Source organism: Silurus meridionalis, chromosome 8 (assembly GCF_014805685.1).
Source record: "Silurus meridionalis isolate SWU-2019-XX chromosome 8, ASM1480568v1, whole genome shotgun sequence".
NCBI classification, from domain to species: Eukaryota; Metazoa; Chordata; class Actinopteri; order Siluriformes; family Siluridae; genus Silurus; species Silurus meridionalis.
In genome coordinates this window covers 24,804,379-24,820,888 of record NC_060891.1, presented here as the reverse complement: position 1 = coordinate 24,820,888, position 16,510 = coordinate 24,804,379, and the positions used below count along the sequence as shown (strand labels likewise).

Here is a 16,510-nt window from a genome sequence, read left to right as displayed (position 1 = left end):
CGCCGACGGCTGCGAACTAAACCGAGATGGAATCTCCCAGTCTGAACCGGTTTCAGCCGGTTACGAGTTTGGTGCTTGTGAGGAGCAGAAGAAGAAGAAGAAGAAGAAGACCGCGCAGACTCACGCGCTCTCTATCTCTCTTACACACAGTCTCCTTAAAAAACAAAACAAAAAAAAATACATATAAAATATAAACTAAGTGAAAGATTTGTTTATGGAGGTTCGGTTTTCGGGGCGTTGAAAGAAAAGATGAGTCGGCTGGAGGAGATACCGTAGCTTTTTTTTGCCGTGATTGTGAGCGCGCTGAGGGAGGTGCAGGGGTCCTTGTCAAAAAAAAAAAAAAAAACTAGCATAATATCCGTGAGGCTAATCAGTGTTTTCATTCACACAGGTACTGGAAATAGTTGAGGTGATATTTTTTGTTTATTATTATTTTTTTAGCAACTCTGGCAGACCTTTCTCTCAAAGGCTTGGACTTTCGGTAGGTAACTGACCTGAGTGTTGGTTGAGAAAATGAATGAACTGAGAACTAACTTGTGTGTATGTATATATGTATATATATGTTGTGCTTAGTGAATGAGGCGTTTCTGCTCTTCTGCATGTCCTCCTATATCACGAATGATCAAAGATAATATTAATAATGAATCTCCTTGCAGGTTTAGTCACCTTGCCTCCATGCTTGCTAGTCATGTCATTCATACTGCCTAACTTATGTATTATAGTTGTATACAGAGCTCATGTGTGTTCATGATTGAGTTTATTTGGTATACAATGTTGATGAATGACTATAACTGGGTGGAGTGCTGTATATTTTTTTCTTTTATGCCATGTGAGTAAGTGTGTGTGTGTGTGTGTGTGTGTGAAGAGCATGATGTTGGGTGGGAGGGGTTGACCAATCCTGTACTACTTAGCTTGGAAGCATTGCACACTTCCTTATTCAAGCCATCAGTGTTAAAAATATTGATATGTATATACTTTTAAAACTATTGAGCATAAATTTCCATTCTATTTTGATAAGACCTCTACTTTGTCTAACAATGCTGTACATTTCATTGTTTTGCCATGCAATTGTTGTGATTATATTTGTTCCTATTATAGATGGTTGCGTTTAGAGAAAATTCAAAATTATATTAAGGGCTAGTTTTATTGTTGAATATGTGTGTGTGTGTGTGTGTTATCTTTTAGGTACAATGCTGAAGAGCTCATCTAGCTGATCTTGCTTACAATCATGTTTCCAATACAGGCTGATCGCAGAAAGTTTATTCCTCGCATTACTTTGCGATCATTCTGCTGCCAAAACCCTGTACAACTGATTTAGGATTAGGACACTGAACTGGTTTGTTGAATTAGTCCTCAAGCTCCGACAGCTGATTGGCAAGCACGTGTCTTTGCGTCATGCCTTGCTCGATGACACGCTGGCGAACAGGTTTCAGATTCGGTCACACGGCCACGCCTATCCGTGACAGATGTAAACATTGAGGCGTCGACTGAAAAGGACGATTCGAGCGTGTTCTCATTGTGAAATGAATGAACGGCGTCCTCACGTGCTTTCAGGCACTGTCGAACGCAACCCGTCGAAAACATACAGTGTCGTTTTTGTTTCGTCTCCTTCGTCATTCATTGAGCTTCGAGACTTGTTTTAAATTATTGACGATAAGTATCACATGTCCAGGATTGAGCGTAGTTCTTTTTATATCCGCATGTCTGGAACCAGTGACCAGATCAGTGGGCTGTTCCTGGAATTTCATTCCATAGATTCTGACATGCAGGTTGTTTTTAATATGAAATTGACCTGAATATCAAAGTACAAATGTGAGTAAGCCTCCTGTAGGGATTGGGCGATATAATCATTGCAATACTTTGTTACATGATATCATACCGTGTTCTGAAATGTGTAGCTCAATGTGTATATCATTGTTACATTGAGAATTTGGCTTTTTATGTCAGAGTCTACGATTGTGAGGAAGTTGTTGTGCTCGTTTCACATGACTTTGCCCTGTTGTATGTTTACTGCCCCAAAAAAGGCCTCACCAGCCCTCCCCTGTCCCAACAGAGCTCTATGCCAGCAGTTATGACAATGTTGGCCGACCACGCAGCCAGACAGCTGCTGGACTTCAACCAGAAACTGGATATTAATCTCCTCGATAATGTGGTTAACTGCTTGTACCATGGAGTGGGACCGCAGGTAAGCTTTTAAACCTCGTGCTGTGGTGTAGCTTCACCAAAGGTTTTTTTATTTTACTGAATTCTGAGCAGGTTTTTTTTCTTTTTTTTGATGGGGAAAATCTCTGATAAATGTAAAACTTGTATTTCTGTCTGAAGTGTCAGGGTTTTTTTTTTGTACCTGTTACCAAACCTAAACACAACAGGCATTAAGATTTCCATTGACTGGAACTAAGAGACTCAAACCTATATGACATTGACCCTGTGGACAAAGTGAGCTCCATGAAGACATTGTGTTAAGGTTGGATTGGTAGAAATCTAGTGTCAATTACAGAACCCAGACCTCAAGCCCACTGGAACATCTATAGCTCCTCAGGTGATCTCACTAATGCTTTTGTAGCTGAATGATCACAAATTCCCACATTTTTAAAATCCATTGCAAAACCCTTCCAGATGATTCGAGGTTATTATAACAGAAACGAGGACTGATATTTTTAACAAGATGATGATGTGAGCATATAAGCGTGAAGGTCGTGTCCAAATCAGACTGACCATGTAGTGTGTGTTACCATATTCTGGATGTAAAACATCACTGCTGATATACCCTCAAGAACCCAGCTGGTCATCAGGAGTACAGCGTGTCGTGATGCAATATTTATTTTTCTCTGTATTCCAGCAAAGAATGGCCCAGGAGGTCCTCACACATTTAAAGGAGCACCCGGATGCATGGACCAGAGTGGACACCATCTTGGAATTCTCCCAGAACATGAACACCAAAGTAAGCCTACGTTCTCACCCAACCTGCTTGTGTCAACTGGGCTGATGCTCATGAACCATCTTAGTGGAGGAGCGCTGATCAGGCCTTTTTTATTTTTTCCCCTTTTCTGATTTTTCGTGATCAGCAGGTCCTACATCAGCGCTCTTACTCAGAGATGCTTTGTGAGCACAGGCCCTGACTTCCCTGCTTTGAGGAAGTTCTGACATGATGTCACTAATTGATACACATATTTGGGGAGCTCGATTTAATCTCTTTTGTAGATCCCTCAGCAATTTCTTTGTGTTATAGACAACCTAGAAGCCCCCTTTTTTAAGTGCTTATTTAGTGTGTTTTATTGAGATTGAATAATGACCTAGAATCTTTGATTCCTCCCAACACCTGTGAGCCTCGATAGTGCTTTCTGCCCCACCTAAACAAATACACTTTATAATTAGAAGGAAATTGTTTACTCTTTGGATTAGCTTTAGATTTTCGACTTCAAAAATCTCTCCCTTTGTAAACTTTTGTATCTGTTACTTTCATTTGATGGGAAAATATATAAAATAAGTTTAGTCATAACCTCAGTTTAGTAATCTAAGGGCAGCATGTGCATGTTTACCTGGTTGTAAACTCAGCTAATCCCGACTCGGCTGTCCCTCCTGTTTAGCTGATCCTAATTGGGGCTTTGTTCTACTCAGCAGTTGTTGGGATGGAGAATATTCCCCTATTGTGCATCAGACTTCCTTAAACTATTGGCGACAGTTTGCATTTAATTCATTTTGTTCTGAGCTTGCTGTAGGTGTTGCTCTAATCCTTTGGTCATTATTACTAATGTTTTGGAGTGGATTTGACAACAGAATTAATGAATGTATTAATTTTATAATAAGCTGCCCAATAAAAAAGAAAAGAACATTTCTCATACAAAACTCATACTTTCAAAACCCATACGTAAAAATCTTGAAGTGCGTCAGTCACTTGTGTTAAATTTGGCTTCTCTCTATTTCTTATTAAACTAAGAATGAACAAACACCAAACCACAAGAAGAATTTCTTAACTGAATTTGTTCATATTTGATCATTAATGCCAATGTTCCATTATGTTGATTGCTTGTAATAGGAAGAAAAGGGGTGTGTCTTCCTGTGCACCTTGACACAGCTAGGCTTTGGGCGGCAGGCCTCCACAAGGTCTACCTTTTCATTCCCTTATACTTAATTCTGCTCTGCATCCGTTTTCATTGCATTTGCTTCTTCTCGTCCGAAGGAGGGAGAGCTAAGTGTAAGATGAGTAAGATGCTGATCCAGGAGCAGTTCCTCCTCTTTTTTTTTTGTATGGTCGTGTTCATTAAGAGAAACTGATCTTAGGTCAGCACTCTTCCTCTTTTCTAGGCAGGTGTTACCTTTTGTGTATAGGCATTTATATATAGGTTGAAGGGCAACTAGGTGTTTCAACTGTAGAGATCATTTTGTTTCAAGTGTGTTTCTTTTTAGTTTTGATCTCTCTCTTTCCTCCCCGCCCCCACTCGCTTCGTATACCTTTTTCTCTCGTTTGTTCTTCAGCAATAAAATGTCATTGCCGAATCACAGCTTCGACATTAATCAAATGGCACAGTGAGATTTATTTATTTATTTATTTTTTAATTAAAGGTGGACATCTGAACAGGGGGTTTGTGGGTAAACTGTAGGGTTTCTATATACAGATTTCACCTTTAATCGCATTCCTTCACTTTGTCAAGCCTCTGTTGTATGTTAAACTCCACTCATTGCTTCTTTCTCTGTTTGACCCACTGCATTTTTCCCCCTTTTCTCCTTTCTAAAAGTTATCGATCCCTACAGCTGAAATACTATCAGCCCAAACAACACAGATACCAGTAACTGACCACTAATGAATTCTGAAATGAAACTTTTTTTTTTTTTTTTTTTCGGTTAATGTAAAGGGACAAAAAAAGTAAACGAAGCAGTTTGTTTTGCTGTTCCCAGAGGTGCACTTAAGCCAAAGGTGAAAAAAACAAAAACAGGTGCCAATATTTTATTGATCATTTGCCAAATTCTTAGTCACTTATTTTTTTTTTTTTTGTATTCGTTTCAATGGTTAACTTTGAGTACGTAAAGTGTTTAATAGATTTAAAAATAATATTTAGAGCTTTCTGTGGCTCTCTGTTCGGTCGTACCTAGACGCTGCCAGCGATTAGTGAATATGGAATTATTTTCTTTCCTGTTTTTCACTTTCTGGTGTAAAACTGGCAGAAACAGCAAAACGTGTACAAGCTTTCGAGAATCTAGAAAATATCGATTCTCTAGAATGTTTACAGCAAAACTATGAATTAACCCAGTAAAAAGAAACCTGCATGAAAGACCATGTTCAGTCTGATTTTATTAAATTAAATAAATAAATCTTTTTAAGTGTACTCAGGCAATGATGATATTTCTGTCTCTGTTTTGTCATATTTCTTAAAAAAAAAAAAAAGTCAGTAGCACATGTGGTGAATTGTCTAGTTAAAGGTGAAGTCCTTAATGTTCGCTTTGTTTCCTTGGCATTCCAGTACTATGCTCTGCAGATTCTGGAAACAGTTATTAAAACAAGATGGAAGATTCTGCCCAGAAACCAGTGCGAAGGTACGTTTTCATTTCTAAAATCTACATTGATGAATACGAAAATAAACCTACAAAACACACTTTTTTTGTTGTTGTTGTTGTTGTTGTTTCATTATATATGGTATGGTCTTTGGCTCAGGGTCCAAGTTTGCGTATTTCCTAATGTCTTCTAGGATCTGCTCGTAGTGGACCTGCATCACTGTTAACTAATCCTAAGCTTAGCATGTGACTGCTCTGTACACACCCCGGTGTTCTCTATTCTGTCTCCAATACACCTGATTGAGTTCAGCAGCTCATTATCACACCCTTCGAGTAAGCGTTAAACCATGCCGATGTGCAGCAGTTCCAAAACGGGTTCTCCGAACACACTTTTAGCATGAAATTTTGAAGTTATGCAGTGATCGGGGCTAAATCACACAGGGATGTTTTTTTTGTTTTCTTTCTGAGCACTGGATTTGGCTTGAAGGCTGCTTTAATTGGTGAGAACCCCATTTGTTTGCTACAGCAGTCGTGTGTGCTTTCCAAGTTGCATTCGCATTTAAAATCCCAACCTTTTTTTTTTTTCCTCCTGCCTGCCTTTGAACACTGAGAATTATTGCTTTGGCAATTCCATTTGTAGCACAGCATGAATCTCTAATGTGTTGCGTTATTGTACTGGACCCAGTGTAAAGTTAGGAGGGTGAATGGGTAAAAAAAAAGGAAATTTCCTTAAAATGGTCCATTCACCTTTTTGTGTTTGTTAAATTATTGTATCTTGTGTGGTTTTGGCACTAAACTTCAGATTACAATTTAACCCCTTTACCCGTGACGGATTTCTCTTGTCTCCCCCTGCTGTTTTACATATTTACTGCACCCCTCTTTTTTTTTTTTTTTTAGAAGGAGTGTGTATAGACAGTCTGTATAGCTTGTTTCTTTGTAAGTGTTCTTTTATAGCTTGGCTTATTAGCTTTGTTTTTAATATACGCATTCAAGCATTAAAACCGAGTACTGCGAAATGAAACCGTGCGATGCAAAGCAAATGGCACACATGCGATGCAAAGCAATTGCCATTGTGGGCAATGCAAACTGAAATGCACGTGGTTTCTTTTGAGGTAATCGCTAAAACCCAGTTGGCATCTGCAGGAGCACCAAGACGGATGCAATTGAGTCATATTTATAAACAGGTTTTCTGTTGTGCACTGCAGGGACATTTTCTAACACATTTTGTACACAGATGCTATCTAGTTTGCTCTACTCAGGCTTCTATATTGTGGTTCTGGTTTTGGAGAAGACACTCAAGCAAATAAATGATGCATTATTGTGCTTTATGTGTATGACATGTTGTTTTCTTGATATCTTTTTTACACTCTCTCTCATTTCTGTTTGTATGCAGGAATTAAAAAATATGTTGTCGGCCTCATTATCAAGACATCTTCTGATGCAGCCAATGTGGAGGTATGTGTGGTGTCTACATTTACTTTGGAGCAAAGTTTAATGGTTGTTTAAAGCCGATGTAATGTTTTGTGTTTCGTTGCAGAAGGAGAAGGTGTACATTGGAAAACTTAACATGATTTTAGTTCAGGTAAGAGGTGTAGAAGGTCAATTGTTGTTTTATTATTCATTAAAATTTGTATAAAATGTATTGTATTGTGATGTTTAAAATAAATGGTGCAAAGCCGTTAAATCAGGGGTCCTCAACGTTTTTCAGGTCAAGCGATGGATACATGGGGCAGGGCCCCCTGATACAAAAATGTCGATCCTAATAGAAACTAATTGTATTACTCTAGTTATATATTATGTTAAGACAATTAGAACGATGTTGTTGTTGTTGCACTTTAAAATCTTTCGAAAAAGATGTCCATCATAGCAAATTTATATTTATCAAATAAAATCACAACTTAATAAATTGTTCACATTTTACTATCAAGTGGACTTAGATAAATTTAACATTTTTATTTTAATAGAACTTTAATGTAATAATTTAGTTTTATTAAATATTTAATTAATTTTTTTTTTTTAAGCGATATTTATTTATTTGTAATTTTGTTTACAAACAATTGTGATTTAACAATAATTAACACCCCCCCCAACCCCTGGTTTAGAAGGCATAGGTTTTGTTTAACATCGTATAGACTTTTTTATTTAATTAATTTTTTTATTATTAGTTTAAAATCTGTAGAATACTGAATTACATGACTTGTATTATTGATCAAACGATTGCACTAAAACTAAGATGGTTTGATGTGAGATGTGAACTATATTTGCTTTTCCCAGTTCTTACCTTTTTATATTCCTTCATGTACCTTTTTATAGATTTTGAAGCAGGAGTGGCCCAAGCACTGGCCCACGTTTATCAGTGATATCGTAGGGGCGAGCCGCACGAGCGAGAGCCTCTGCCAGAACAACATGATCATCCTGAAGCTGCTCAGCGAGGAGGTGTTTGATTTCTCCAGTGGACAGATGACACAGGTCAAAGCCAAACATCTGAAGGACAGGTAAGACTCCAGCAATAGTGATCAATTAGTTCATTGGAATGATCCAATCAATTGTGTAATTGTACTGTTTATGATGATAGTGATTTTTAAATTTTTTATTAGTGACCTAATTTGGCGTGCAGCTTTCGCTAATAAAGTGAGGTTTGAGATTTTGTGTGTGTGTGTGTGTGTGTGTGTGTGTGTGTGTGTGTGTGTGTGTGTGTGTGTGTGTGTGTGTGTGTTAAGGCGAGAGAAATGCAGCGAATAGGTTTTTCAGGATTATCACTGAAAGTACAATGGTGGTGTTGTTTTCTTTTATTTCCTCCAGTATGTGTAATGAGTTCTCGCAGATCTTTCAGCTCTGCCAATTTGTGATGGTGAGTACAGCTACATTCAAACTTGTGCACTCTTCATGCAAACGTCTGTGAAGTTTTTAAAACAAGAACGTTATCAATTAACTATTTTTTTTTGTGTATATTTATATTTTTAGGAAAACTCCCAAAATGCTCCTTTGGTACATGCCACCTTAGAAACGCTGCTCCGGTTTCTGAATTGGATTCCACTTGGCTACATCTTTGAGACCAAACTCATCAGCACTTTAGTGTATAAGGTGAGACCTGCACCCTTCTCAGAGTCGGAGCGCTGTTTCCTGCAGCACTTGACTTTGGGATGTAACGTTAGTATAGAAGATTTGTAGCGTATCTAGACTATTTGTAGGAGTATTAAAGGTTAAGAACGGATCAAATTTACCAAACTAATGTCTCAATTTTTTTTCTCAAGTTTCTGAATGTCCCAATGTTTCGGAACGTGACACTAAAGTGTCTGACTGAGATCGCAGGTGTGAGTGTGAGCCAGTATGAGGAGCAGTTTGTCACATTGTTCACTCTCACCATGATGCAACTCAAACAGGTAACTAAATACAAGGCATCGGTGTGCACACACACACACACACACACACACACACGTGCGCATCGTGTGCAGTTTGTAATATGTGATGTTTCGGTTTATTTGTTCTCATTTGGTTTCTAGATGTTGCCTCTGAACACAAACATTCGCCTAGCGTACGCCAACGGGAAGGACGACGAGCAGAACTTCATTCAGAATCTGAGCCTGTTCCTCTGCACGTTCCTGAAAGAGCACGGCCAGCTCATAGAGAAAAGACTCAACCTGCGGGAGACACTTATGGAGGTACGTAGCGTCTCACACACGTGTACACACACAAAGTCCTGTGCTCTAATGAGTCTGATTAATGATCGTTATATTTATATTAGTTACTTTAATTATCATTATTATTATTTAAAAATAATATTCTTTAAAGGCCATTGCTTGAATGTGCAGTAAACCAAATGGTGCACTTGAGAGAGAAAGTAAATACATTTAATAATCCATTAATTACAATTAAGTGATAATCCATTACTCCTGCTGATCAACCTGAACGTTGCCAAAAACTCATAATGAATTGGACTTCCTTTGAAATCTGCAAAAGGATAAAAGTTCTTATTAGTTGGAACTTTTGCATGTGATCTACAGGCTCTGCACTACATGCTGCTGGTGTCTGAGGTGGAGGAGACTGAGATCTTTAAGATCTGTCTGGAGTACTGGAACCACCTGGCCGCAGAGTTGTACAGAGAGAGTCCGTTCAGCACTTCCACTTCCCCGCTGCTCTCTGGCAGCCAGCATTTTGATGTTCCACCACGTAGGCAGCTCTATCTACCTGTGCTTTCCAAGGTAAGGGTCATTCTCATAAAGTTCTGATTTCTAACAAAACGTTTGTCACATAAGCAACTGAGTACCATGCACCCATGAACACACACACACCCACACACACATTTAAATGGAAAAATTGCTGCTGACTCACTCACCCTTTTGGACACAGTATTAAGAACTGGTGTGTGTGTGTGTGTGTGTGTGTGTGTGTGTGTGTGTGTGTGTGTGTGTTCTGCAGGTGCGTCTGCTGATGGTGAGCCGGATGGCAAAACCGGAAGAGGTGCTGGTGGTGGAAAATGACCAGGGGGAGGTGGTGCGGGAGTTTATGAAGGACACGGACTCCATCAACCTGTACAAGAACATGAGGGAGACCCTTGGTATAAACACGCTTTGTACATTTAATCCAGATAATCATGAAGTGAACTCTGTACAGTTTTTTTTTATTTTTTGCTCGTGTTTAATACTGTACTAATTTTATCTTTATTTGTTCTTTCGTTTGTTTCTTTTCTTTTATCTTCCTTGTATATGTAGTGTATCTGACCCATCTGGATTATGCCGACACCGAGCGTATCATGACCGAAAAACTCCATAACCAGGTGAATGGGACGGAGTGGTCCTGGAAAAACCTGAACACACTGTGCTGGGCCATCGGCTCAATCAGCGGAGCCATGCACGAGGAGGATGAGAAGCGATTTCTTGTCACTGTCATCAAGGTGTTTACTTTCAACAGATATTCTCTTTTTACACTGATCAGGCAGAACATTGTAACATTATGACCAGTGAATAACACTGATTATCTCTTCATCATGGCACCTTTAAGTGGGTGAGATTTATTAGGCAGCAAGTGAACATTTTGTCCTCAAAGTTGACGTGTTCGAAGCAGAAAAAATGGGCGAGCGTAAGGATCTAAGCGAGTTTGACAAGTTGTGATGTCCAGACGACTGGTTCAGAGCTCTTGTGGGATGTTTCCAAACTGCACTGGTCAATATCTATCAAAAGGGGTTCAAGGAAGGAACGGGCAACCGAGGCACTTTGATGCCTTTGATGATTCATCAGATGAGCTCCTGTAGCTCAAACTGCTGAAGAAGATCGTGTTGTTGATGCTCGATGGGTCACGACTGTTTTTACAGCAAAAATGGGGACCAACACAATATTATGCAGGTGGTCATAATGTCATGCCTGATCAGTGTACAGAAATCTTACCTCCATAATGAAAGTTTATTCTCGTGCTCATGTTGATTGTCTGCTTAATTGTAAAGTAAAATGTGTGTATTTGCATTAGGACTTGCTGGGATTGTGTGAGCAGAAGCGAGGAAAAGATAACAAGGCCATCATCGCCTCAAACATCATGTACATCGTCGGCCAGTACCCGCGATTCCTGCGCGCACATTGGAAGTTCCTCAAGACTGTAGTCAACAAACTGTTCGAGTTCATGCACGGTAAATTGCATAACGCGCTTTTACGAGGCACGGATTTGAATGTTTGCCCGATTTTGCATGTCATAAAAGTCTTGTTCACATCATATACAAATACACACTCAAGTGATTAAATATGTAAAAAGACACATACTACAAAAACTTTAACAAAACGCTTCCCAAAATGTAAAAGTACATTCATATTGCATTGTGCATGATCTAACGAGTGCTGGTAATATAATCCGTTGGTATCAATTTGATTGTTTACATTTCACTGCAAGTTGTATTCTATATAACTGTTTGTGCCAAAAAAAAAAAAATCTTAAATCTCCTCCTTTCTGATTACAATCCAAAATCCGATCTTGCTGATCTATTGAAAATGCTAAACATTTCTCCATTCTCCATTTCAAGAGACCCACGATGGAGTGCAAGACATGGCGTGCGACACGTTCATCAAAATTGCGCAAAAGTGCAGGAGGCATTTCGTGCAGGTGCAGGTCGGCGAGGTCATGCCGTTTATTGACGAGATCCTCAACAATATCAACACCATCATCTGTGACTTGCAGCCACAGCAGGTCCGATTCAGCTCAAAAGTCTCACTATTGTTTATGTTCTGCTTTTGGATATGAAAGACAGATTAAAGAAATGATGGCTTTTGTTCGCTCACCCGTCTTGCCCCTGTAGGTGCATACATTCTATGAGGCAGTAGGTTATATGATCGGTGCTCAGACAGACCAGGCTGTACAGGAGCATCTGATAGAGAAGTATATGCTGCTACCTAACCAGGTGTGGGACAGCATCATCCAACAGGCCACCAAGGTAAGACATTTTAGCGTCCTCGCACTTCAGCAAATATTCAAGATGGCGTACTGAGATGTACGTCCGAGGAAAATCATAGCTAATTTGACGAATATTTAATCAGATCAGTCATCAGAGTTATACTGTTCTCTAACTTTTGCCCAGAACGTAGATATTCTGAAGGACCCAGAGACTGTTAAACAGCTAGGGAGCATCCTGAAGACTAACGTGAGGGCCTGTAAGGCTGTGGGACACCCGTTTGTCATTCAGCTCGGCCGCATCTACTTGGATATGCTCAACGTCTACAAGTGCCTCAGTGAGAACATCTCCGCCGCTATCCAGACCAACGGTACGTGTTTTTATATGTGCATGCTGAATCGGACTACTTCTCTCCCAGAGCTGATTCGATTTTATTGAACATGTGTCATAAATTGCAGTGAGTTTCATATTTTCATATTCATATCCAGCATTGTTATTTTTTTTATTTATTTATATTTTGCTCTTATAAATGAAACTTGGTTATGTCAGTAGCTTTGTTGGTGATATTAATACTGCATTAAAAACGGTATGGCCTTGCTTTGAGGAGAAAGGGGTTGCCTGGTGCTTTGTATGTTTACCACTTCTGTTTCTATAAAGCTTTTATACGAGCCCAGAAAGTTTATAGTATTAAAATAATCAATCTCGCCTTAAAAGTCATATTGGATTGATGGTGAAAAGACAATGGAAAAATTCAGTATGTATAAGTTTTAGGGCTTATTTTGATTATCGATTAATCATATTTGTTTAATTTTGTTTTTTCGATTAAGGGGGTGTATACATTTGAGTATGAAAGGAGAAAATTTGTGTAAATCAATATTGGTATTGTTTTTAATGATAGTTGCAGATGGCATGTTGACATCCATGCTTTAAATAATCAATGTAAAATATATTGTTTTGACAATAAATAAAAAAAAACAATAGACCCTTTCTTCAGTTTTGAAGATATAAGCATCTAGAATATAATGAATTGAATTTTGTATAATAATTTAATGACTTATACACAAATTAAATATATAAACATTGAAAACAAGCATTTGGGCGTAGTAAATCACGTTCAAAAACGGATAAGTTACTGTTGTAGAAGACAAACGCTATAAAAAGAGAAACGCAGAGAGCTAACAGGCTCGATTGTGAGTTACGCCAGTACTGGATAGCACAATGGCACTTCATTAAACTTTACCATTTTTACATGATGAGCATAAACAGCCGTTTGCTTACGGTGCATCACTGTGGAAATTCCATACCACACAAGCATTTAATATATGCTCACATGCCTTGTATGATTTGGGACGCACACTTTTTTCCGCTGCCGGTTGATTTGTACTCGTTTTGCAAGCGGCTGTATTATCGTGCCATCATGCTTACCGGTAACTTGATCAGCCCAACTGATCGATAACCGCATAACGGATTTCATTATCGTTTAGTTGTTGTAGCCCTGATAATGTTTGACTGTATTTTTGTGTGTGCACATGCAGGTGAGATGGTGACTAAACAGCCTCTAATCAGAAGCATGCGCACGGTCAAGAGAGAAACACTCAAACTCATCTCAGGCTGGGTCAGCCGTTCCAACGATCCACAGATGGTAAGATATACAAACAAAATACACACACACACACACACACAGCTTGTCTACAAGCACACTCCTGATCAATAAAGCTTAATATCTGTGCTACAAGTGTGTTGTTCTAAAGCTGTACCTAATTCAGGTGTAAGTCAGTCTGAACCTGTTAAGATAATCTGCTGCACCACACACACACACACACACACACACACACACACAGTCGCTCCCCCCATTCTTTTGCTCATCCTTTAAGACTCTGTGCTCTCAGGTCGGGGAGAACTTCGTTCCACCTTTGCTGGACGCCGTCCTGATAGATTACCAGCGCAACGTTCCGGCAGCCAGAGAGCCGGAAGTCCTCAGCACGATGGCAACCATCGTCAACAAACTGGGCGGTCACATCACCACTGAGATTCCACAGATCTTCGACGCTGTGTTTGAATGCACGCTGAACATGATTAACAAAGTAAGAGCCTGGTTTGCTTCACACACCGTTCTACATTGGATTTTTCTAATCCTGGGTTCTATTCATTTATTTTTTTAAATGCAGACGGTGCACAGAAGTGTGAAAAAGTTATAAACGGTTGAATTATTGTCAAAACACTTGTAAGAGTTTACACAACATGAAGCCATATTTTGTCACAGGGCAAACACACTGTTTCCAATATGCAGCAATAAGATCATCAGCCAAGACATCTTTGCTTCTATCGGTGTCTCTGATGGAAATCGGTGTTTACAGTTTTGCTCTGAAGCTGAGATTGATGGCAAAATCTTTATACAATGCCTCAAACCTTTATGAGATGATCATAAGTCTTAAAGTTTATATGGTTTCCTGGTTATGTTAGAAATAGACCAAAGGACAGTGTAGAGCTGTAAACGCTGTGTTCTCCAATACAGACATCTTAAAACCAGAATGACAAAACCTATAACATAAACCTTACAGATATGCTTTTTTTTTTTCCTTTTGTTTGGGTTTTTTAGGCATGTATTTCACATAATGCAAACCCTCTATAGACTTTATAATACTTCTCAGCTACATTAGCTCAAAACTTATGGACACCATGCATGTTTGAAATTGTCAAGTGCAACTCGGACATTAACAAATTGTGTATTCTGTATTTATGACCAGATGAAAAAGAGTTGTGTTAAACATGTTTTGTTGCATTATGGTAAAAGAGACAAAATTTGTTAGTGACTATAAAGCTGTAAGAGCAAGCTAATTCTTATTTGGTTAATGGATGGGTGGATAGATAGATGGATGGATAGAACGTTGTCATTTCATAGTACGGGTGCACAGCAACAAAATGCAGTTTAGCATCCAAAAGTGCAAATAAAAAAATTGACAAGTGAACAGAAATATGTAAGTATATGTACAGCATATGTATGAGGGGTATAAAAAATATATGTACATTGTACTGATTTTATATACAGTGGTATAATGGTGTAGTGTAGAGTTCAGTAGGCTGATGGTGGATGGAAAAAAGCTGTCCCTGAGCCTGCTGGTTCTGGTGTATATGTTCTGACTCTTTAGTCTTTAGTATGACTCTTTAGTCTTCATGGCGTTGATGGTCAGGTTGTTGGTGGCACACCACGCTGTCAGGCTTCGGATCTCTTTCCTTTAGGCAGATTCATCGTCATTGTTGCTGATCTGGCCGACCATGGTGGTGTCATCTGCATACTTGATGAAGATCTTGGAGTCGTGGTTAAACGGGGAGTAGAGTAGTGGGCTCAGAACACAGCCCTGTGGGATGCCGGTGTTCAGAATGAGGGTTGAGTATACCTGTTTGCCCAACCTAACAGACAGGTTGGTAAGAAAGTCCAGAATCCATCTGCAAATGAAGGTGCAGATACCCAGGTCACTGAGCTTAGTGATCAGTACAGTGGGAAGGACTGTATTAAATGCTGAACTAAAGTCAATGAATAGCACTCTGTGTGTCTCTGTCCTTTTGTCTCCATTCTTGTATATTTTTAAGGAATCTCAAGAAAGAATGGTTGACTGTTGGATTTCTATGGCTTTATCTCCTCAACCCCCAGTAGTTTTGTTAGAGTCCAAGAGAAGTATATTTGCATGTGAATATCAGGTGTACAAGTTAAAAGAGGAAATTGGTATAAAGTCTTTTCTTACTTTCTTTCTTTCTTTTTTTTTTTTGCTTCAGGACTTTGAGGAGTATCCAGAGCACCGCACACACTTCTTTTACCTGCTGCAGGCGGTGAATTCCCACTGCTTCCCGGCGTTCCTCGCCATTCCCCCAGCACAGTTCAAACTGGTGCTGGACTCCATCATCTGGGCCTTTAAACACACGATGAGAAACGTGGCTGATACCGGTGAGAATCTACACACGTGAAGACAAAATGTCGTATTTTGTTTATTATTTGTGTAGAAACAGCATCATGTTGTTGATGAGGTTTATTCGATTATATTCAGTATTTAGTTTGTCACCTTTGCTGTGTGTATGTGTGCAGGTCTGCAGATTCTCTACACGTTGCTGCAGAACGTGGCCCAGGAGGAGGCAGCGGCTCAGAGCTTCTACCAGACATACTTTTGTGATGTTTTGCAGCACATCTTCTCCGTAGTTACAGACACGTCGCACACGGCTGGTGAGTCATCCAGCACTGAAGTTAATGATGCGTTATGAACACACCCTATGAGTCACTGCTACCAACTCTGGAGTTCGGAGAATAAATAAGAATAACGCACCACAGAGAAACTGATAAACATGCAGGGCACAAATAATTCTCCCCTCCACCCCCCACAGTTCTTCCCTCGGGCAGAAAGAACATGTTGTTCAACGGATGCTTTTTGTACATGCATATATATATATATATATATATATATATATATATATATATATATATGTGTGTGTGTGTGTGTGTGTGTGTGTGTGTGTGTGTATATATATATATATATATATATATCTCTCTCAAAAACAAAGAAGTGATTAATTGTGTAATAGTGATAAGTGTAATTAATTGAGCTAGGACGAGAAGGGTGAAGAGAGAAAGAGAATGGTGAGGGAATGAGTATTTAT

The 16,510-nt window shown here is 39.2% G+C and overlaps 1 protein-coding gene across 4 annotated transcripts in view; it reads left to right on the top strand.

The window, feature by feature from the left end:
- Positions 1-16,510, top strand: part of xpo1b (exportin 1 (CRM1 homolog, yeast) b) — a 24,355-nt gene continuing 7,845 nt past the window's right edge. For 2 of the 4 annotated variants that reach the window (XR_006926648.1, XM_046855429.1), the window contains exons 1-22: positions 2-481; positions 2,054-2,185; positions 2,840-2,941; positions 5,460-5,532; positions 6,884-6,945; positions 7,028-7,072; positions 7,804-7,985; positions 8,293-8,341; positions 8,455-8,574; positions 8,745-8,873; positions 8,994-9,152; positions 9,495-9,692; positions 9,910-10,048; positions 10,203-10,384; positions 10,954-11,110; positions 11,498-11,661; positions 11,771-11,905; positions 12,050-12,233; positions 13,399-13,505; positions 13,753-13,947; positions 15,638-15,806; positions 15,945-16,079. Coding sequence is in view for 3 of the 4 variants with exons in the window: in XM_046855429.1 (XP_046711385.1) it covers positions 2,060-2,185; positions 2,840-2,941; positions 5,460-5,532; positions 6,884-6,945; positions 7,028-7,072; positions 7,804-7,985; positions 8,293-8,341; positions 8,455-8,574; positions 8,745-8,873; positions 8,994-9,152; positions 9,495-9,692; positions 9,910-10,048; positions 10,203-10,384; positions 10,954-11,110; positions 11,498-11,661; positions 11,771-11,905; positions 12,050-12,233; positions 13,399-13,505; positions 13,753-13,947; positions 15,638-15,806; positions 15,945-16,079 (2,812 nt within the window). In the remaining variant the exon portion in view is untranslated. Of the gene's footprint in view, positions 482-2,053; positions 2,186-2,839; positions 2,942-4,036; positions 4,105-5,459; positions 5,533-6,883; positions 6,946-7,027; positions 7,073-7,803; positions 7,986-8,292; positions 8,342-8,454; positions 8,575-8,744; positions 8,874-8,993; positions 9,153-9,494; positions 9,693-9,909; positions 10,049-10,202; positions 10,385-10,953; positions 11,111-11,497; positions 11,662-11,770; positions 11,906-12,049; positions 12,234-13,398; positions 13,506-13,752; positions 13,948-15,637; positions 15,807-15,944; positions 16,080-16,510 lie in introns of those variants that run through there. The other 2 variants (XM_046855430.1, XM_046855431.1) reach the window with 2 other exon arrangements.